This window comes from Sus scrofa, chromosome 17, assembly GCF_000003025.6.
Source record: "Sus scrofa isolate TJ Tabasco breed Duroc chromosome 17, Sscrofa11.1, whole genome shotgun sequence".
NCBI lineage: Eukaryota > Metazoa > Chordata > Mammalia > Artiodactyla > Suidae > Sus > Sus scrofa.
Window position 1 is genome coordinate 39,703,735 of NC_010459.5, and position 23,013 is coordinate 39,726,747.

Consider the following 23,013-nt stretch of genomic DNA (forward strand, 5'->3'; position numbering starts at 1 on the left):
AAGCCTCAGACAAGGAAGTTTCTGGTTAATTGAGTGCCTACTGTGTGCTCCATGCAGCACTGTCACTCTCCTAAGTTCCACTTTTAGGCAGACCCATTGAGCCTTTGGGGGAAACGGCAACGGGGCTTAAGGATTGATGGGCAGGCCAGGACTCCCAGGATTGAGATTCTTGAACAAGAGAGAAGCATCCCTTACTCCCTCATGGGTAGAGAAGTCAGGCCAAAGGAGGAGAGACTGTGGTGCTTAAATTGAACCTTGGAGGCCCTATGGTGGTGGTTAAGGACGGGAGTTTTGCAAGGAGGCAGCTCTTTACTGAATAGATGTTTACCATCATCTACAACGGGCCAGGCTCTGCTCTAGGCACCATGGATGTTATCAGTGAACAAAATGAAAGCCTCTGCCTTCAGAGAGAGGACATTCACTGTGGGGATGGCGGGGGTGGGGGTAAAGCAGGGAGGCAGACAAAATCATAAACATAAATAACACAAATAAGTATATGGCTTATTGGAAGTAGTGGAGGGTAAGGAGTACTGGGAGTGCTGGCAGGAGGAGGGGAGAGGTATTGCAGCATAAACAGGGGACCAGGGTAGAAGTCATTGAGAAAGATGTTTGAGCAGACACTTGAAGGAAGTGAGGGCAGGAGTAATGCTGGGAGGCACTCTAGGCAGGGGGAAGAGTGGTACAAAGGCACCTGATTGTGTTGGAGGAGGAGCAGGGGCTGGTGCAGTTGGGAAGAGCAACACAAAGTCAGGCTCAATGCCTTGGGACTTCCAGAGTTTTCCTAAATAATCAGTCTAAGGAGAAACTAAGTGAATGATTTAAGTGTAGCATAGTAACTGTGAGGTCAAAGATAATATTTTCCAAGTGCTTAGTGCAGTGCCCGGCATCAAAATGGCTCAACAGTCCTTTCAAATAGTTGCTTTTGTTATTATTATACCTTTATGCAAAAATCACCACCGTGGAATTGGAAAGACTGTATCCTATTCTTGAGTAAGATTCTTCTCTCCATTTTACATTTGGCACAGAGAAGGGAAGAGACTTGCCTAGGTCACTCAGCAAAGCGGGTGGGGGAACAGAAGCTGGATTTTGTGGATAGCAGGCCTATTGCAGGTGCGGCTGAGAGAGATGAGACCCCCCCCCCCCAAAGGCCAGGGCTGTGAGGACGGGGACACAAGGGGAGAAGAGGGCAACTGACGGGGCCATCACGCAGGAAGAGAGTGACTTAGAATTCAGGCAGCTCCTACTACACTTGACCCTCTAAGGCATTGTAGATGTGCTGGTTTTTACTGAGGAGGAAACAAAGGCTCAGGAGGTTGAATGTGCATCTTATCCAAGGTCAACACAGCCCTCCAGAGGGTAAGCAGGCATTGGAACCCAGCCTGGAGGACCCCAAATAAGCACAGCAAAGTGAGGCTAGAACCGAGGTGACAACTAGAAACCCTTAGGACATAGATTTGACCACACAAAAGTGAGAAGACCACCTCAGGCTGCTTGCGCTGAGCCTGTTTCCCGCCCCCCCGGGAAAAGCAAGGGATCCCCGAGAAAAACTGGTGCGAATTCCCTGGGTCAGTCTCCCGTACGGAGCATGCGTCTCTTTCCAGCTGGAACCGGTTTGGCGGGGCAGCACGAGGGGCGGAGTCCCCCGTGCTCGGGCATGCGCGTGCCGACGTGGGCGCGCGCTCCTTCTCAGGGTCTAGTGGCTTGGGCGTGGGCTGGACTGAGCGCCCCGCGCGCTTGCGCACCGCCCTGCAGCGCGCGCGCAGCGGCCCACGTGCCGAGAGGGCTGTGCGCGCCCCCGCCCCGGGAGTTCCGAGCGACGCGCGCGCGCGTCTGACGCGGGGGGCGGGGTGGGGCGGGGCCGGCGCGGGGCTTTAACCCAGAGGCCCCGCCCCTCGGGCGTACAAAACCGGAGCCTCGGGCCGGGCCGCGTGAGGGAGGAGGGTGAGTGCCCGCCGCTGGCCGTAGCTGCCGCCAGCCCGTCCGTCACTTCGTCGGTCTGTCCGGTCCACGCCGTCGCCGCCGCCTCCTCAGCCCGGACGCCCGGGGCCCGCCCAGCGCCGCCCGGAGCAGCCGCGGCCCCGCGAGGAGACGGGCGCCGCCCCCGCCCGGCCCTACCCCCGCCCTCCTCCCCGTCTGTCCGTCCGTCCGTCCCCCTGCCAGCTCGCGCTTCCGTCCTTCTGTCCGGTTGCCAGCCCTCGGGCCCGTCTCCCCGCTCCGCCCGCTTTGTCTCTCCCTGGCTCGCTGTCTCTTTGTCTCTCCCTCGCGCTGCCTCCCAGCCCCTCCCTCGCTCCCCGATTTTGGGTCCCCATCAAAGCGCTCGTCTCATCCCTCAGAGCCTCCTTTTCTGAGCGCCCCCGTTCTTCGGGACTACCCCTCTGAGCGTCCCCTCATCCCTGGGGGACTTTTTTCAGCGCACCTTTCACACTCCCCCAGGGCGCCCCTTTGAGCTTCCTGCACATCCGTTGGGGGCCCTCCCTTCCATCTGTCCCCCCAAATCCCGGGGGTCCTGCTTCCTCTTACCCCTCATTTCTTCAGGGTTTTCCCTCTTTTGTCCCCCTCCCGTCCCGTACACCCCCGAGATCCTTGAGATCTCTCCTTGGGACCCCCACAAGCTCCCCGGCCCCCTGACTCCAGCGCTCCTCTCTGCCTTCCTTTGGTTTGTCCCCTGTCGCTGTCTCTCCTTGTTCTCTCTTAGGCCTCCGCGCCCCCATTCCTCTGGGTCGGGGTCCCCTGCTTTGCACTTTCTGTCTCTGCCGCCACATCTATCTGGCTGGTGTCAACACTTGATGTCTTTTGCGCTGAAGACCCCCTTTTGAGGCTGCTCCTTTGCCCAGGGCTCTTGCCTCCCCCCGCCCAACCACCCCGCCTTGCTTTCTCTGCTCCTGTCCCCTGTCTCCCCTTCTCTCTGCTCCTGTGTCTCTCCCTCTTCCCTTTTCTGTCTCTGCCGGTCTCTGGGTCTCTGACCCTCATCCGGCCCTCATGGCTTTGTGTCTGGAGCTCTTGAAGCAATGTGAGTGGTGGGGTGTCCGGGTCGGGCCGGAGTCTGCCCGCAGGCTGGCCGCGGCCAAGGCTCCATGGGGTTGGCGCTGGGGCGAGGGCTGGTGCTGGGGCAGGAGGCTTTGAGGCCTCCCCACAAAGGGGGCAAGAAGGGAGGGGCCAGACTTTCTGGCACAGGTGGGCGTTGGGGGGGCCTTCCTGCTCTGAGGCTTCTGCTTTAGTTGCTTGAGTGTGTGTACAATGCCACGGGCTGGGGATCCCTGCCCGCTTGGCCCTGCATGGCCTGGCACTTTGTGATCGCTTGTGGGCAGGCCTGGGCTATTTTGGAGCCAGCAGGATGTGATATCACTTGGGCGTTTATTTAGACCCGACCGGGGGTGGGGGCTGCGTTCTTGCCAACTTGAGTAATGAGATTTTGCAGGGGGGTGCGGCCTCCTAGGCAGCTGGGCTATGGGATTTGTAGCCAGAACTTTCAAGCCACCAGATTGGGCAGGTGAACCAGGATCTTGCTGGGACTGTCAGTAAGGGGGAGGGGAGAGGGTAGTTCCTAACCTGACCACCCTTGAGAATTGGGTTTGTTGGTCTAAGATCTCTGGGTCCTGTCTCTGCCAGCCTCAATCTGCCTCGAATGAGACCCTCAACCTCTCCAAGGCTTAGTCTCTCAATCTGTCTGAAGGCAGTAATTGTGCCAATCTCACAGGGTTGTCATGAAGATCAAATGCAATCTCTGTGAAGACACTTTGGGAACTATCAATCTGTCTTTAAAGTGAACCCTGCAAAGGGAAAGCAGCTTGCCCTGGAAACACACAAGCTAGTTCTTGGCAGAGTTGGATAGGGATGTAGGCCTGGGACTCTGCAGCCCAGAGTTCTTTACCCCCAATTCCATAGCCACTTGGTTATTCAGAAAGACACCTGCCCTTCCAATGGGACTGTCTCTTTATGCCAGTTCCTGGTTGCTCTTTGTCAGTTTGTAAAGATAGGCAGGTGTGCCCAGCTGGATGCCTGTGCTGGGAGATGGTTGGATTTTCCATGTTCCATCTCATTGTGGCCAGGGGCACTTAGGAATAAAGTCAGCAGTTTGTGCTTGTGAGCCCCAGCTGCTTTGCCCGTTTCCTGTAGAGTCAAGGAACAAAGGCCCCAGCTGAGAGATGCTCTGCAGACAGCTGGGGTCTGCTGTCAGGGAGCTTCTGAAGTTCCAGAATTTGGGAGCTGAACATAAGATCAGCTATTGTAGCACCTTTGTCTTATAGACAAGGCCCAGATGGGCCAGGGACCCACAGAGGGTTGAGCCAGGACTTCTGTGTCCTCATCCATAGGAATGCTTCTGAGGAGGTCACTGTCAGTCTGGTGTCACCTGCCCACTGGTGTATAATGACAGTTTCCAACATCCATTGGCCTTTTCCTGTGGGCCCTGAGGTTGATGCGCTACACAGACCTCTTGCAGTGGGGAGAAGAAACGGCTTGGCTTCTGGCCTGGAAGTGAGGGGATCAGGTTTGTGGTCCTCACATCTCACCTACTGTCAGGGAAACAGCTTCTCCTGGGCTTCAGCTTCCTTATCTGTACAGTGGGAATGATAATCCCTGTCCTACGACTGATTCTGAAATCATGGAATCCCTAAAGAAATTCTGTGAGGCTGAATGCCAAGGTTCTATTCTTGGCTCTGATGCTAAGATGCTGCATTACTTCAGACAAGTGTCTTCCTCTGTATTTTTCCTTCTAAAAAAAATGAGGAAGTTGGATGTTGTGGTCTCTTAGCTGCTTCCAGCTCTGACATTTGAGGCTTTTAAGGTAACTCTAAGGCCACCTATTTGTACCTACATCTCGTCTTACCTGTTAAAAATGTCTTGATCACAAAATAAGAGGGAGAATATGCTGAGTGCTGCCAGATATGTGCTGATGATGGGCTGTGGGGTTTCATCAGCAAGAGATCTTGTCTGGACAAAGGGATCAGAAAGGTTTCCAGAAGGAGGCAGTGCTTGAGCTGGGCCTCTATACCACACGTGTTCTGCCTCTTATACAAACTGTTCCAAAGAATAGAAACGTGTGGGGTTTTGAGCCACGAACACCTGGTTTTAATTAATCTCCATTACTTGCTGCCTGTGTAGTTTTGAGCAAGTTACTCTCTGAGCTTCAGTTTCCTCATCTGGACTCAAGATAATCATATTTACACTGCAGGATTGTGGTGAGGATTAAGTGAGAATCTGTGTTTTTTTTTTAAAAAAAGTACACAGTAGGTACTTTAAAAATGTGAACTTTCACCTTCCAATAATATCAGGATCCCCTTTCTCTTAGAAGGAACAAAGCAGAGGTCCAGCCTCTCCCTCTACCTCCTGTAGTTGGGGTTTAGGTAACTAGGATAGTACCTTCTGGCTGTTCTAATAAATAATAGCGTAATCCTCTAATCTCTCACTTGCTGTGTGAGACATTGTATAATCTGCCAGGAGCTTTCCTTATTGTTGTTCCTCACAGCAGTCCTGGGAGGAAGTCAGAAACTGGTGGAGTGCTCCCTGTTTCTCACAGGTGAATAGGGGGCCCCAGGAGAGTTTGCACCCAGGTTTCTTGACTTTGCTTCCCTCCCCACAACCCACAGCATTGCTCCAAATTTATTGCCTCTGCCTGGTAGCCTACCCCTCAGACTGCCTTCTCTGGATCTGGCATCTGTTCTGCAAGGAGAGTTTGCTTGACATTTGCCCAGCCTCTGAGCTCATCTCACATTTAAGTGCAACTAGCTTGAGGTTGGGTGGGACTGAGTCACCACCTTCCCTGGCTTTCTCATCCTGGGCAGCAGCCAGACAGGCCCAGAGGGCCACTGCGTAGACCCACACGCACTAAGCTTTCCTCCCAGAAGCTTAGATGGGCTCAGGAATGTCTGCCTGGGCTCACAGGGGAAGGCTGCTGCAGTGGCTCCGTATGTATTTCTTCACGCCTCAGGGATCTGGAAGCACAAGCCATACTGAGCAGTTGTCACCTGGCCTCTCCTGCTCCAAGCCTCGATTTGTGCTGTACCCTCCCATGAGATGCCCTCTCTTCCCTTTGAGGCCCACATTGACAAATGCCTCCTCCTGTAGGAAATCTCTGATTGCTGCCTCTGGAGTCAGATTGAGTTCCGTCCCAGGTCCATACTTGCTGAAAGTGTGACCTCAGAGATCACTTCTATGCCTCAGTTTCCTCATATATAAAGTTTAGGTTCCTCCTCTTTATAAAGTTCGGGTTCCTGAGCTCTGTCCCAAGAGCTTCTCATTTGGCCGGGCCGGGGGCAGGAATCAGCTTTTTAAACCAGCCCTCTGGAGGAGTCTGATGGTGAGGACTTAGGGACTGCACTCTTGGAAAAGCTGAACTGAGAATTTGCTGGATAGTATCACAGTTCAGCTTGTCCCTGCTGTGTGACCTTCAATTGATCAAATTTCTGCACCTCAGTTTTCTTTCCTGTCAGATTGGGATGGAAATGCCTTCCTTACAGGTTGCTGTAAGGATGAGAATTCATCTCATCAAGGCCCCTCAAGAAATGAGAACCTGGAGTTCCCATCGTGGCATGGTGGTAATGAATCCAACTAGTATCCATGAGGGGTTAAGTATCCAGTGTTGCTGTGAGCTGTGGTGTAGGTCCAGACACGACTTGGATCTGGTGTGACTATGGCTGTGGCGTAGGCTGGAAGCTGCAGCTCCGATTCAGCCCTGAGCCTGTGAACTTCCACATGCTGCAGGTGTGGCCCTAAAAAAAAAAAAAGAAATGAGAACATGTCTGCTACACTGACATCCGTTGGGTGTGCTAAGCTGTTTATGGCATTGCACTGCATTATTGCAATAATCCTATGATACGAGTCCCTGTATTATCCCCATTTTACAGGTGAGGAGACTGGCCCCCTCGTCACAGTCTTTGTTTCAGGCCAGATTGGTTATTTCCAGAAGCAGGTTACCTTCTCCTGCTCAGCCCTGGCAGCAGACGCTGTCCTACCTGGCCAGGGTGAGGGCCATGGAATTGAACACCTGGGCAGGAATGCAGTCCTGTCATCAACTGGGATTTAATGAGGTTGGCAAGATGTGCGGTGTGAGTGCCTTTACAAGTTTCCAGGATTCCCAGTTATGGCTGTGGCTGCCTCCCCTCCCTCGGCCTATGTTGGAATTAGCTGGTTCCTCACCCACCCGCTCGTGGGAACCAAGGCTACCTTAAAGACAAATAAAATCCATATTCTAGAACTAAAATATTATTGTTTCTTGTTTCACTGTAAGAAGCAAGGCCAGGGAGGGAAAGGAACAAGGGCATGCCCAGGATCCCAGAACAAGACCATGTCAGAGCCAGGTGAGAGCCACAGCCCTGCCTCCCCACCCAGGTCTCCTTCATTCCTCTACCCCTGGCTGGATCACCGTGGACAGAGCTCTAACACAGACGTCTGGTTTGGCTCGTGAACAGTTCCTTCACAGGACAGGAGCAAGAGAAGTGGTCCCAAGTGGTCAGAGCTAGTCTCGGCTCAGCCTGGAGCTGATTTGGGCTTGGAATACACTTTCTGAGCAGAAGTCTGCCCTCCCAGCCCTGGGCCAGGCTCCGAGAGGATGGGAAAGACCAGACAGACAGGGCCTCTGCCCCTGGGAACTTCGAATCTGACAAGGGAGACAAGGCCTACAATTATAAGAGACTGTGTGACAGTCTGTAATTAAGCATCTGCTGAAGAAAAGCATTGTCTGAGAAGGAAGAAGTGAGTGTGAGCCAGAGGAAACAAGAGCCCTTGTGAGGGGGGCTGGATTCCCAGAGACTGGGGTTGGAGCTGATGTTGCTGGGAATGGTTTCTGCAAAGGCACAGGTATGGGGGCTGGACAAGGTAATCGTGTATTTATGGAAATAGTAGACTAGTTTTGCCGATGCATCAGGGCTCTGGATGAAAAATCTGGGAGGGTCCAGAAGGTTGTAGGTAGTATTAAACATCAGCTGAAAAGCAGAGGCTTTGGGGGAGCCATGGAAGGTTTTAGAGCAAGGGCAGCACAACTGGAGGATTTTTTTTCAAGATGAGTCAGGTCGGGTGAATTGGAATGAATCCAGAAAAAAGAAGAGGGCGAGGCTCGGGTGGAGCCTGTGAAAGGAGTGGGAAGGGCCAGTTGGGGTAGCAGAGGATGCTGTAGGAAGTATCATAAAGATAGCCCAACTGGGCTCTGTTGGGCCACCGGGAAGGATGTTGGGTGATGCTGTTTGGGGAGGAAATAACAGTCTGAGTGCATTGCTTGTACACCTGCTCTATGCCAGGCTCCATGCCAGGGCCTCCTTGGGCACTCTCATGAAATCCTTACAACAGGCCCAAGGCAGGCAGACTTACCATCCCTGTTTTACAGATAAGGAACATGCGACTCAGACCCAAGGCTGACTGTCTGCAAACGCTGACTCTTCCTGCAGTTGAGCTCTGCTTCTCCTACTGTTAAGGTCCCAGGAATCTGAGCCTTCTTGTCCCTTGGACTGGGGGCACGTCAAGATGGGAGTGTCAGGGAGTTGAGGGGCCTTCACCTCAACTGTGAGCAGCCTCCAGAGCTGCGCCTCATGTGTTTCTAGTCTAGCAGTAGGTGTGTCCATGATGGGGGCCATTGGGATTCTCAGCTAGCCCCCACTGAAGAGGGTTTTCTGGCCCAGCCAGAGGAATCAGTCACGTGTAAAGGCAGGAGGGGACTTGTCCCAAGGTGTCCTCTGCACAGGAGAGCCAGGTGATGGAGCCCTGTTCCCATTTCCTAGGCTGCAGCCAGGGAAACGCATTGGGCAGAGGGGAGGGGAAGGGGACTAGCACTTACCGAGTGGCTCCCCCAGGAGGCCCAAATGGCTGGTCTCAGGTGCAGCTGGGAAATTGATGCCTGGCCTTTCTTCTCTGTTCCCCCTGAGCAGAGCCTTGGCTTGGGGTCATGAAACCACATGGCAGGCATAGCTTCCATGCCCCACTCCCCCCCTTATCTCCAGTAAACACCCACAGGATCCATAAGCTACTTTGGCAGATACTCTCTGAATCCAGCTATGTGCAGGGTACGGTTGTAACCACACCCATGTTTTTCATACCAAAATCGGGACAGAGATTTTGTTCAGGGATTTTTGTGTTCCTTCGGAATAGATACAGCTTGAGAATTCAGACCTGCACTGTCCCTTTCAATCGTAGTCATTCAGTTACTGCTTTGCCATTTGCCAGGTGCTTTCTTGTAAATTTGCTATTCATTCTTCGTACTTGGTTTTCAGCACGTTGGTTCTGGATCCTTAATGTTTGTGTCACCTGTGTTTGATTTGCAAGGCACTTCATCCACCTTATCTCAATAGATCCATATACAACCCTGAGAGGTCATTACTATTCTTGTCATTCTGATTTTCCAGAAAGTGACTTGACGAAGGTCACTCGAATGCACTGGCCAAGCTGGTCATTTATTCAGCAAATACTTATCAAATGCCTGCTGTGTGCTAGGCACTGAGCTGGCCCTGGGGAATCAGTGGCAAGCAGAGCTGTCTTAGAGATTTAGCTTCTAATGTCTCAGAGTCTCCAGGATCATCAGGGTCTAGCCAAGAGCCACCCTAGCGCTCCTGGCCTCCGTCCTGGGCTCTTTCCACTGCATATTCTTGTAGTGTGGACCGGAGGCTTAGATCTAGACTGTTGTAGCCTGTGAGTCTTCAGTCTGGAGCATCATGGTAAAGCCAACCAAGGCTGCAAGTCTGCAAACTGAACTCAAAAGTGACAAAAGAGGTCTTCAGTAATAACTTAATTATTAACAAGTTGAAGAAGGGCATCTCAACAGAAAGCCATCTGCTCCTCCCCAGGGGGAGGAATTCGACCAAGGGCTGCTGTACCTAAGATCTTGGCCTGATTTTTCTGTAGCCTCCAAATATTTGATTACAGTCTGCACAGGTGTGGAGCCCTGTGGCCATGTGCTAAGCTGGGGAACCTCTCTGCCTCTTTTAATATTAAATGAGATGAAATAAAGGCACATCCTAGCATATCAATCTGGAAAGGACTCTGTCCTAGCCTCCTCTTTTCCCATGAGTGGGAACTAGGTATCGGGAGGGGACTTGCCTCAGTCCCATATGGAAAGACATTTCTTCCCTTTCCCCTATCTTAACAACCTGACTTAATTACCTTCCTGTGGGAACCCTCTCCTCCCAGCTGTACCAGTTCAGCATTCAAAGCCCTCTCAAATCCTTCCTTTGCCTTAGGGCCAAGTTTTTCCTGAGTCTTTCCTGCTTCTTTCTCCCTTGCCCACAGCCCTCTAATGTCCAGGCTGCTTCCATCTACTTTTCAGAGGCTGACCACCTGTTCTGCAAGGCTAGACCAGGAGCCCTTGAGGAGACTTCAAAATCCAGGTGTCTGGGCCCTGCCTCCAGGGAATCTGATGCCTGAAACCGAGAGGGAAACTTCTTTGGGTACATTTTGCTGGAGTTTTTTGGTTGGTTGGTTCGGGGGTTTTTTGTTGTTTTGATTTTGGTTGTTAATTAGCATGTGTGGAAGTTAGTTCCAGGGCCAGGGATCGAACCCATGCCACAGCAGTGACCCGAGCTGCCACAGTGACGATGCCAGATCCTTAAGCAGCTGTGCCACAAGGGAACTCCTGGAGTTATTTTTTATGTGCAGAAATTGAGAAAGCTATATATGTATGTGGTTAAACATTTCAAACTTTGTAGGAAAAAAAAAAAATGTGTCCAGGGAAAAATTAGTCCCTCTCCCACCTAGGCGTCTAGATAATTGCTGTGAACAGCCTTGATGTCTCCTTCCAGAAATACTCTGCTTACGTGGGCAGCTGTGTCAGTACATCCCTTTTTATTACACAAACGGCAGCATATTCTCTACCTACTGCCTGCTTTTCTGTGCCTTGTCCTCACACAAGTCTCTCTCTGTTGTGGGTTATTCCCTCTGGGCACATGTCAGTCCGTCGACGGATCGACCACCCGTTGTTTGTCTGGGTCTCTACTACAACTAGGTTGTTACCAGCCTTGCTGCCACGAGCAGTGCTGCAGCAAGCACCCTGCCCCACCTGTCCGTAAGCATCTGTCCCTGCATCACCATGGAGCCGTTACTGCAAATGGAATTGCTGTTTTGAAGAAGCTGTGCACCTAAAATTTTGTTAGGTAGTTTTGACTTGCTGTCTTTTGCATTCGGAAAATCTGTATATTTTTAAAAGCACCCCACCCCTACCCCTGGATTCAAATTCCTTTCCTTGGTTAAGAACTGACTATTCTCATCCAGCCCACAGAGGGGAAGAACGCTGGCCATTGTCACTCAGAAGTCCTCAGCCTGAGTTTCCGTCATGGCTCAGTGGTTAATGAACCCAACTAGTATCCATGAGGATGAGGGTTCAATCTTTGGCCTCGCTCAGTGGGTTGAGGATCTGGTGTTGCCGTGAGCTGTGGTATAGGTCAAAGATGCTGCTCAGATCCAGTGCTGCTGTGGCTGTGATGTAGGCCAGCAGCTACAGCTCTGATTGGACCCCTAGCCTGGGAACTTCCATGTGCTGTGTGTGCGGCCCTAAAAAGACCAAAAAAAAAAAAAAAAAAAAAAATCAGTCCTCAGCCGATGAGATGTCTCCAGCGTAAGATGCAACATGGGAGGAAGTGAGAAGTGAAGGGAAGAAGTGGGCTGGGACATTAGGAGTGGAATCAGGACTGGGGGGAGGGGATTTTGTTACAGGTACCTTGGGACCTGTTTGTGACTTGATCTCCAGGGAGAGATTCCCCTCCTACACACACACACACACACACGCTATGTGCTCCTTCTTGCACTTCTCTGGTGTGTTCTGCACCTGCTTGGCAACAGCAGCTAGGCCGGTGACCTCATTCATCCAGCAAATATTTACTGAGCTCCCACATGTAGTGCTGGCTTGGCCACTATGCCCCTGCACCTTTCTGAGCCCCAGTTTTCTTCATCTGAGGATGGGAGGCTCATCCCTGCCTTTCTCATGTCACCAGGCTCATGGGAAGATTTGGTAAACCAGCCAGTGGGAAAACAGCACAAAACAGGTTACAGTGGTCTTAGCTAGACACTGTGCTAGGCACCCTGGGGTCAGCAGAAAGCGAAGCTTGGACCAGTCCTGGGTGGGCTGCTGTCAGTCTTAGCAGATGGCTTGCTCCGCCCTCGGGTGGGGCAGGGAGTTTTGAGGCAGCTGCTGGTGAGTGTCTCTTGTTGCTACGCCCACGGTCTTCCTGAATTTGCTGTGCCCTTGGGCCTGTCCCAGATAAAGGGGTTCCATTGACATATGGGGGAGAGGTGGTCAGGGAGATACCAGGAAGGTCTCCACACGTGGCCAGAGTTTTGCCACCTCCTCCAAGCCAATGGAAATGCCCTTTTGGGTGTCCCCACTGCCCCCACCCCCCATTATTTCTGCAGCTCCTTTTCAGTCATCGGCGGTGGCAGGGAGGAGGAAGGGGAAGTCCTGTCACTTTTCTAATTTAATACAGCACTTTAAATCGCTAGCCTAGTTCCTCCCTCCTTTCTGTCAATGGGGAAACCGAGGCCTGGGGTCGAGGGCCTTCTCCCAAGCTTCCCAGCGAGTCAGCAGCCTCATGGGGATGAGAAGCCAGGTGTTCAGACTTTCCGAGCCTTAACTCTCACCAGCTTTTTCAGTCTTTAGTTTCACTTTGGAGTTAGAAACCAAAGTGAAAGAAAAAGGTAGAGCAGGAAGCAGCCCCTTCAGACCCAGCCCAGGCTGGGGTGGGCCCTGGGGGACCCAGGCTGAGCTGGCCTCACCAGGAGGGGAGCAGACCTCTTCCCCACTGGCTCCCACCCTTGTTCTGGAGGCCTGGCTCGGGTTGGGCCCAGTAGGGCCCGGTGGGGAGAGGCACCAGGCTGCAGACAGGCGGTGGCCCTCTGGCCCGGCCGCCTGGCTGTCTGGGAGACGGCCAGTTCGACGGGTTCCAGGCAGTCAGCCTCACCCGGGTGTGGCCCCAGGTGGGGAGCTGCTCCCTTTGAAACTCCCGTCCTTCCGGGGCAGGGCTGAGCTGGAGCCAGGCCTGTGCTGGCCTGGGAAATCAATCCTGCCTCCTGAATCCAGCTTTCACAGAACAGCTCCACTCTCCCTGAAGGTAAGAGCTAGCGCCCTGCCTCCGCCGAGAGAACTCTGAAACTTTCGGTCACTGTGGGCACTTACCTCAACCCCTGGCGGTTTCTTCTTAAGCACCCAGACAGCCTGCAAGCCCTTTGTTCTGCTTGCAGTCCCAGTCCCAGGGACGGAGAGCACAGAGCTGGAGGGGCAGGAGCCGTGCTTCCCCAGGAGTTGAGAGGTGGCCTCCGACAAGACCCTGACAGGCTCTAGACCTCAGATTTCCCATGTGCTTCTTGGCAGGAGCAAGTTCCTTCTAGCTCTGCCGTTCAGTGGAATTGATTTTGGTCCCTCAGAAGCTTGTGTGAGAGGATCATAACATGCGGTTTGCTTGCCTTGTGTATTTCAAAGATTAGCTGTTGCCTAACTAGCTGGGGTCTCAAGTTTCTCTGTGCTTTTTCTAAGGAAATTTCCAGACTTACCAAAGCAGATGTGATAGCAATTTTGTTGCTTGAACAAATAGGATTTTGGGGGAGTTCCCACTGTGGCTCAGCAGAAATAAAACCGACTAGTATCCATGAGGATGCTGGTTCGATCCCTGGCCTCACTCTGTGGGTTAAGGATCTGACATTGCTGTGAGCTGTGGTGTAGGTTGCAGATGCGGCTCGGATCCTACGTTGCTATGGTTGTGGTGTAGGCTGGCAGCTGTAGCTGATTTGACCCCTAGCCTGGGAACTTCCATATGCGGCAGATGCAGCCCCCCCCCCCAAAAAAATAGGATTTTTGTCTGCCTCTCCTCTTAATCCGAAGCGCGCCAGCACAGAGCCCTGTTGGTTCAAGCCCACGCACTGAGGGCACGCACTGAGCACACAGTAGGTGATACGGAAGTCGTGGTTGAGCAGCTGGCCGTGCTGCTCCTGTGAGATGCAGAGACTGGCACTTATAAAGCCCAATGGTGTGCAGAAGTCCATACATCCAAGACCATGCAGCCCTGTAGTTATGAGCTTAGCACTGCAGTCATATTGCCGGGGTTCAGATCCTGGGCTGCTGCCTGGAGCTGTGAGGCTTTGGAAAGTTGCTTAACCTCTCTGGGCTTCAGTTTCTTCACCTGCAAAATCAAGGTGTTGATATTACCTGGCATGAGTCACAGTGTGAGGACAAGAAAGAGAGTGTGTGTAAAGCACTCAGCTCAGTGCCTGGTCCAGAGGAAGCACTTAAGAAATGTTAGCTCCCGCTCTTATTGTAACTGGGGGAGGACATAAAACCTGCAATATTTAAAGACTGTCCATGTCCCATCCCTGGAAAGATGCAGGTAGACTAGGTGGGTATTTGGACAGGAGTTAGTCATTTGATGCCCTTTGTTGAGTGTGGGACTCTAATGGAGTGACTCAAGGCAGGCTTTAGAGAGAAGGTGACCAGGACCTCAAAACCTGGATAGGCTCCAAGTGGATGGAGATTTTTAGGGGAGGGTGCCTCAGGTGGGGGAGATGTCCAGAGCTGAGATCTGGCTGGAGAAGACTGCCCAGGGCCATCGGAGTCCACCAGGCACTCAGAGCCAGAGCTTACTCGGCAGGGTCATCACTCAATTGGGGCAGTTTCCTTCTGGGGGCTGTGATGGGAAGCCCACTATTGAGTGTGTTGTGAATACATTGAATAGGTCTAGCCTCTCTCGCAACTTTTTTGCCTTCCCATGCTTCCCACACTTTGTGATGTGGCCCTTGGCCCTACAGAGAGTGTGGTAGCTTTCAGGAGGTGCCTGCCGGGTAGGAGGATCGGGGCTTGTCTGACAGCACTTATAAAGGCAGGGCTGCCACTGCTACAGCTGCCCCAGCAGTTTCCTCAAAGGGGGCACGCGCGCAGCAGTGTGTGGGAACAGTTGGGGGAGGAAGACTTGGGTTCATCCCAGCCAGCTCCGCCCCACCCCACCTCCACTCCTCTTTGCAGACAATCAGCCATTCATGCTAGGTGCTGAGCCAGGGGGAGGAGAGGGAACAAGCCGAACTCGGTTTCTTTCTTCATGGAGCTTGGAGACCCCATCTGAGCAGGTAACAGATACATAAGATACTGTCTAATTGAGATAAGAGCCCTGAAGGAGACAAATAGTTGCTGGGAGATAGCCATTCACAGAGGACGGGGAAGGCATCTCGGCACAGGTGAGGCGGAGGATGGGAGGGAGGCAGTCAAGGGCAGACTGGGAAGAGCAGGGTGAGGACCCTGAGGTGGAAAGTGTGTGGGAACCGGGAGAGGTACGTGTTGTTCGGAGGGGTCTGCAGGGTCAGCCAGGGCCTGGCTGGGCTTGGTGAGCCTGGTTAGGTCCGAGACCAACAGCTTTGCTCATCCGGTAGGAGTCAGATATGCGATAATGAAAGTACTACAAGTGATTTTGTTTTAAAAATAACATCAGAGCTTCAGAATACTTATTATTGGTTTTCATACTGGTCATTAGTCTAAAAGAAAAGGCTTCTTCAGTACTCCCTACTTAATTGCTAACATCCTTTCCTGTACTGCTTCATAGTTCACAAAGCCCAGTGGCTTCTGTTGCTGAGGGAAGCAGGTTGAAGTTATTATTGCTGTTTTTAGAAGTGATAGAACTGAAAGGTAAAGTGACTTGTCCAGAGTCACACAGCTCAGTCAAGATTTGAAGTCCTGACTTACTGTTCTTTTTCTCCTAACAACTGCTTTTAAGGCCAAAGCAGAGGTTTCTGTTTCTTTTTAGACAGATTGCCATTACAAAATGATCACAGTTTAAAAGGTTTGGTATAGAATGATGCAATAGTAATTGTGTTAGGGGAGTGGAAATGAAATGACTTTTCAACTGTTTTCTATTATGTTATACAACATACTTAGAGTTCTTTTTTTGTTTGTTTTAACAGTTTTTTTAAATCTCCACACAATCTCCTATCTAGTTCCTTTCCAAAGTTCTAACATATTCATCACCGTCCCTGTAGACCACCAGTCTTTTAAATTTTGTTTGAATTCTTTTTCTTTCATTTCTATTTCCTGGATCTCAGGAGATTGTAGGCAGATTATAAATCAGCCCCTGCTCACAAATACATGTAACTCAAATCAGAAATCAAAACATTCATTCTTAGTTTTATTTATTTATTCATTCATTCATTCACTCATTTGCTTTTTAGGGCCGCACTTGCGGCACATGGAGGTTCCCAGGCGGGGGGTCAAATCAGAGCTACAGCTGCCAGCCTACGCCACAGCCACAGCAATGCCAGATACGAGCTGCATCTGTGACCTACATCACAGCTCACGGTAACACCAGATCCTTAACCCACTGAGCAGGACCAGGGATCAAACCCGCAACCTCATGGTTCCTAGTCAGATTTGTTTCCACTGCACCACAAAGGGAACTCCCAGACTTAGTTTTAAATATTTTGTGACTCCTGGCTTTGGGGTGGAAAAATCAGTCTGATAGCTGGGGCTTGTTTGTAGAGAATTCCTCTGTGAACCCCTCACTAGCCCACTTTAAAAAATTGTGGTAAAATACACATAACAAAAATTTACCACTTAAACTGTTGTCAAGTGCACAGTTCAGTGGTATTAAGTACACTTTCATTGTTTTACAGCTATCACCATCCTCCATTTCCAGAACTCTTTTCATCTTACAAGACTAAAGCTCTGTACCTTTTAAACAACTTCTCATTACCTCCTTCCCCCAGCCCCTGGAAACCACCCTTCCACTTTCTGTCTATATGAATTTCACTACTCCAGCTACCTCATTCACTAGCCCATTTGAAGAAAGTATATTTGAAGCGGGGAGTAGGTGGTATCTGAACAGTGGGCTCTTTTGTTGAACACTCCAAGTTAATGCACACTGAAACTCTCAGCTTTGTGTGGCTGTGTTCCAACAGAGTTTTTAAAAGGCTGCTCATCTCCTGGGAGAGGTTTTCTCCCAGAGGCAGCCTTGGTTTCAGTGCCCATGGTGGCTGAGTGGAGCCTGGATGCTGCTTCAGGATCCTTCTCAACACAGGCAGGTACTACCAGTCAACCAGAAGTAGCCCACCCAGTGGGCTGCCCCCAGCCTAGTGCAGTGCCCAGCTTTTGCAGATGGTATCATTCCCGGAGGGGAAGGGACTATCTGAGGGGCAGGTGATGTCACAGATCTCTTTGTGAGAGCGGAAAAGGGCCTGACAGGACAGCCCAAATCTTGGGATGGTGATTAGTGTGCTTGCAAAATCATCAGGCAGGGCAGCTCCCTCAGGGCTGGAAGGTGTCAAGGTAAAGTCCGCTTTCTTCAGATGCTCTTTGGGATGCCAGCTTGAGATCTTTGTAAAGATGTGATTTTAGAGGTGGTTGCCAGAAAAATCAGATAGGCAGGGGTATGGAGGCGTGGGGACGCGGGGAGCCGTCATCACGACTTGTGCCAGCACCTCTGTCTTCTCTTGCCAGGTCGCCCCTTACAGACTCCTCTACTGCTGAGTCCTCATGGTCTTCTGCAGGAAGGCCCTGCAGGCTAGTACCACTTTGGGGGTGAAATCAGAGATTGGGGTCCATCTTAAGTCAGCAGGCATTTGCCTGGGCACCCCGTCTGGTTGCCATGGGAATGGGAGCCACGTGGTCCCTGCCTTCAGGGGGCTTGGGATCTAAAGGGAAAAGGGAGATATAAATAAACAGGGCTGTAAAACAGCACAATGGCAAAGGCCTCTGGCCCATTGAAACCCTGGGGGTTAACCCAGTGAGAAGCACCAGGTGGGAGACCTGGAGGAGGAGGTGGAATTAGGGGGGAGGAGAGATGTCACAGGCAGGGAGCCCCCGGTGCAAAGGCCTGGATGCTGAGAACATGGGGTGTTGGTGTGAAGAGGGTGGCAGAGAGAAATTAGAGGGGTGCTTGGCAAGGCAAGGACACCAGAGGTCATGACCCTGAAATATTAGAACAGTGATGCAAGTGTGACATGGAGGGGACGGGCAGCTGGGGTCCTCAGGGCCCTGAACTTTCCTGACTCTGGTCCTCTCTCTCCTTGGGGAGCAAGGCTGCTCTGTGGGCCCCTTAAATGATTGTCATGATAGTTCCTCACCTGCCGAGTCCTTTCGCATCTGTCTTCCCTAGAGACCCTCTCAGCAGTGCTGGGGCAGTGGACAGAGTGAGCCCTTATTGGGCCCATTTTACAGAGGGGTGAGAGTGAGGCCTGTGAAGCCTTAGTCATACAGTATAGGAACCGTGTTCTCAGTCCTGGCCTGCAGGCCGCTTCTGGAACTCAGCAACAGTACGGGGGCCGGGGGAGGGGGGCGGGCAGGTAGCAAAGTGTTGGCTGGTCTCATTCTGAGGATGAATTTATCATCTCAGATGGGGCTCTGTGCTGTCTGAGGTCCTGGAGTTAGTCCTCGCATCATTTTCCCTGTAGCTAGGCTGTTTGAACATCCTCTCTCTCTCTGTCTCTCCTCTGCTTGTTTGGTAACAGTTCTCTGGAGGCCAAAAAAAATTTGAACTATGAATGTCACACACAAAAATGATGTCTGATGTCACATCCAGAAGTCCAAGAAAAGGACAAAAATTCCTGAAAGGGATCTTGGGGGTGCAGCCGTGGGGACTTGAGTCCCTCCCTGCGTCTGCCATGCCTGTGCTTGGCTAGCTGGCCGCTTCCTGGGCAGCTCTGCCCCTTAGAAAATGCATCCTTAGAAAATGAGGCAAAATCTGCTCCCCCTTAACCTCCACCTTCCTGCCCCTGCCTCTGGGTGTAGTGTGACGACCTGGACCACGTGTATATGTGACAGTCTTCTAGGTATTTGATGAGAGTAACCATGCCTATCTGAATTGTCCCTTTTCCAGGCTGCAATTCCAGTCTCTCTACACCCTCCCTCGTGTTGGACTAGACACGGTTCATGGCGCACATGTGTCACACTTCATTGGTGGCAAATCCGTGACAGACGTCACTGTTCAGTCACAGACTCTTGTTCAGTCAGTCCCAGGCTTTCTCCTGCAGGACTCCGTGTGGCTCTGCCTAGTCAGTAGAGTTGTACTTCATTGAGAGTTTCTTGAGGTCAAGGACTACTCATCCTGTGTCCCTAGTGCCCCTTGGGACCCAGCGTGTGGCTTCCACTCTGTAAATCAGCACTTGGCGGAATGGGGGGATGGATTTGGGGCTTCTCCCCATGTGGATTGCCCCCTTCTCCTGAGGCTCCAGTTTGGCAATGTCCCTTGTCCAGAATTGCCAGAAGTACCCAGATTATCCAGAGTTCCGTGGGGCCACCCCCTCCCCGGTCCTGCATCTTTCCCTGTTGCTGCAGCCTCAGACTGTGTCTCTGGTCAGCTGGAGTCAGTAAGGCGGTTCCCTGCATGTCTGCTTTCTAGTGTCATCATCTAACTTGGGATCCTGAACTCAGGATCTTAATATATGCTCTGAGGACTGGGCCTTCTCCCTTCCTGTGTCCCTGTCCCCAGGCCTGGCACCAAGGCAGGTGTCCTGGCCTGGGGTGACCTGAGCTGAACTCATGGTTTTCCCCATTCATTCTGCACCATTCATTTCATCCTGTCTCTTGGCCGCCCAGGGTTCTTGGCTTCTGGTTCTGTCACCCGATATGCCACCTGTCACTCCAGGCACAGTGAATTAGCCTGTTAACACCATCTTTCTATTCTGGGATCTGCTTGGTCATTCAGAATGGTGAAAGAGGCCAGCAGTCGAGGTTCACGGGGCCTGGCAGCGTCTGGCACACTGGACTCAGGGGCCTGTGACAGCTTGTAAGAAACCAGTCTTTTATGACCCATCATCAGGGTTTGACGTCAGCCCTCCAGAAGTACGGGTGGGTTTTTTGAGACTCTTCTAGGTAGTACTTCTCAGGCTGGGCTCCTGGGACCTTAGGGCTTTGGAAAGGCAGCAGCAAGATCCACATGCTAGAGCGCCAGTACTTGAAAAGCCAAATCTTGGCTTCCCACCCCCCAACCCTCTCTCCTAGCAGCCCTGTAAATAACTCTGGCCATCTTCTACTCATCAGCACCCCCTACTACTGTTTATAGCTTTAACATACGAGAAAATCATGTTTCAGCAACTGCTGCTTGGAAGCTGGCATCACCTTAAAGCTTGGCCTCCCAGGGGTGGTGGTAATAAGGTGTCCTGAGGGGTAGGGCAGGGGTCTCAGCAGAGCTGCTGGTAGAGCCGACTCTGCTGGTGGGTCCCATGGGATAAATGAAAGGACATTGGCAGCAGATTCCAGCACAGAACCAGGCAGCTAGGGGTGAAGGTTGCCTGACTGTTTGCTTATACAGTAGTGGTAGAAATACTGTTTGAGAAACAGCATGCTATTTGGGGTCCCTGGTCAAGGGCTGGAGGAGATGGGGCGCAGTCACAAGTGGGTGCCTCCCTGCATGCCTGGAGCTGGTGATCTCCAGGCCTGGAGTCAGGGAGGCACGGGGAACACACCCACACCCAGCCCCAGGCAAGGTCCCAGCTCTGACTCCAGATCCTCAGGGAATACATATGCCATTTGTAGTATGAGGAGGCCGAATTAGTCTAGTGGATCTCAAAATACTGTATGAGAATTCCATATGGAGAAAACAAGGAAAATGGAGCTGCTTGGAGGGCCCTGGGGATGGGATGGGAGTCAAAAAACCTCCCAAGGTCCCCTCAGGGGCCCTCAGAACCTGATTTGAGAATCACTGGAATTACTGTCTCCTCAGACCCTCGAATTCAGAGGCTCCACATCCTCCTTCCAGTCCTAGTACCCATCAGCCGGCTGTGTGACCTGAGACAAGTGGCCCTACCTCTCAGGGCTCTGCCTTGAGGCTATAGTGAGACTTAACCAAGCTGGGGACGTCCTGAGTGACTGGCTGGGAAACCCATGGCAGGGGTTCTGGTGCTTCAGGAGAGAGGGTTAGAGCGTCTGGGACCACACGTCTGGAGGAGACAGTCCTGAGGAAGGGCAGTGGGCGGCAGTAGTCACAGCCAGGGCAGGGTGCCTTTTACTGCCTTGTGCTGGGTTCTGGTCCAGGACACCTGGCCTCTGCCCCCACGACCAGCAGAGCAGAGGCTGCCACCATCAAACCAACTCAGAGGAAATCACCAAACCCTGCCCGGGGACCCCAAAATAGGGTCCTGACTAGGGAATTGGTCAGATGTTCCACAGCATCTAACTCCTGCCCTGGGCAGTGTGGTCAGTGAAGCAGTAGCTGCAAGCACTGGCTCTGGAACCAGAGAGCCTAAGTCAAATCCTGGCTGTGGGACCTTGGGCTGTTTGCTTCTCTCCAAGCCTCACTTTTTTCCTCTTTGAAGTGGGAATGATAAGCCTGCTGAAGAGTGATGAGCTGATAGAGTTGAAGCCCACCCTCAGGGGAGATGCCCTCGAGCTTCTGAGGTCTCCTAACCTGCAGCTTCCTGTCCATAGAGAAGCAGCTGACCTGAAGTGTGGGTCCAGCTGGAGGGTGCGGCTTAACCCCGTCCTCCAGCCCCTCTAGCCTGAACATGTCAGAACAGAACCACCTCATACCTTTGACCCCAGCTGGGGTGTGAGCAGGGCTTCTAAGGAGCAGCTGTCTCTGGGGGGTGGGGGGATGAGGGGCAAAGGCTGTTGCTCCAGCAACCAAGCAGGTCCCTCTCAGGCAGCTGCTCCAGACCCATGACAGAGGCGAAGGGTGGCCATCTGTGCTCCAGATGGGGCTCTCCTGCCACCTGTGCCCTGTTGCCAAGTGTCTGCCCCAAGACCTGGCCTGACAGCCAGAGGGGCCTCTCTGCTTTTGCCCCACAGACCTGAGACCCTGAAAGGCCTCCTGCTGCCTCGATTTCGAGGTTCACAAGGGTCTTCTGCCTTTCCAGGGTGGAGGGTCTTGTGGCCAGGCTTCCTGGGGAGCAAGGGGAGAGAGGCCGGAGCTCCCGGAACAAGGAGGTCTGGAGGCAGCTGTTGCAGCAGTCATGAACCTGTGTGCCACAGGCCATGTTAGTGGGCAGGTATGTACCTGCACAGGGTTTTTAAAACTTTGAAATAACTAACTCCACTGTAAAATCCAGAGGTTTTATTTATTTTAAGTCCATATTTCTGGCTTCTCTCACCTAGGTCTCCACATGTCAGCTGTGGGCCAGAGGAGTTAAGATGCCTGGTCTCCTGTAGACATTTAAACTTGTGATAACCATTCCAGGCTAACACACTTAGCTGGGGAAACTAAGGCCCAGAAAGGATTAGACCCTGTATAAGGTGTGCAGCCCACCATGGCCTCGCAGAGCAGACTGTTCTTACAGTGCCACTCCTCAAAGCTAAAAGCCTGTTCTCTCATCTATAAAACATCAGTGATGATTATCTCCCCTCCCAGGCCTGTGTCTGGAATAAAATAGTACCTGGCCCAGGAATCACTCGGTCACGATTTTTTAAAATCTGTACAAGAAATGCCTTGCCTAGAAGATGTTGCCAGAAGCATTGCTTGCTTTCCTTCTCTGCCCCCTTTCAGAAATGGTTATTTTTCAAATTGTTTCTGATGCCTGGTGCCTAGGGTTTGTTGAGCACTTATTCCCACGGCTTCATTGCTGAACTTTAAACAGAGTTGCTCCAAGCTTTACCTCCCACCAGATTGTGCTCCTGGGATGGGGGGCGGGGAGAAGGAGTGTGTGTGTGTGTGTGTGTGTGTCTGTCTGTCTGTCTGTCTGTCTGTCTGTGTCTGTGTGTGTGTGTGTGTGTGTGTTGGGGTCTGACCTGAAGAGAATTGAAGTCCTTACCCTGGGCTTTGGATTCCAACTCAGTGTCAGCAGTAAATTGTTCTTCCCTGAGCCTCAGTCTTCCCAGCTCCCAAATAGGGATTTGTTCATTCATTCAATAAATATCTGCTGAGCCCAACCACGTATTGGGCCTGGGGCTGGGAAGGCCTCGTAATTCTGTAAGGTATCCAGGGTCCCCACCCTCAGGAAACTGTTTTCGATGCTTAGGACCTCTGTCTGGTAGGGCAGAGAGACAAAAGATGAGGCAGTAAGTTGATCAATGTTTGATGAAACAGCCCTCCAAGAAAGAATACCAACTTTTGACAGGATGGTCTGGGAGGCCCTCCTTGAGGACATGGCCACTGAGCCAAGACCTAAGTGGGCAGCAGAGGCGAGAGCAGGCTGGGA

The 23,013-nt window shown here is 52.1% G+C and overlaps 1 protein-coding gene across 15 annotated transcripts in view; it reads left to right on the forward strand.

Moving 5' to 3' along the window:
* Nucleotides 1-23,013, forward strand: part of DLGAP4 (DLG associated protein 4) — a 149,177-nt gene that overhangs the window by 76,984 nt on the left and 49,180 nt on the right. Inside the window, exon 1 of one of the 15 annotated variants that reach the window (XM_021077887.1) lies at nt 1,899-1,941. The exons of 5 other annotated variants lie outside the window; for them this stretch is intronic. Coding sequence is in view for 4 of the 10 variants with exons in the window: in XM_021077878.1 (XP_020933537.1) it covers nt 3,075-3,174 (100 nt within the window). In the remaining 6 variants the exon portion in view is untranslated. Of the gene's footprint in view, nt 1-1,898; nt 3,011-3,059; nt 3,175-10,324; nt 10,371-11,490; nt 13,023-13,773; nt 15,025-23,013 lie in introns of those variants that run through there. 9 more of the 15 variants (XM_021077879.1, XM_021077882.1, XM_021077886.1 and 6 more) reach the window with 9 other exon arrangements.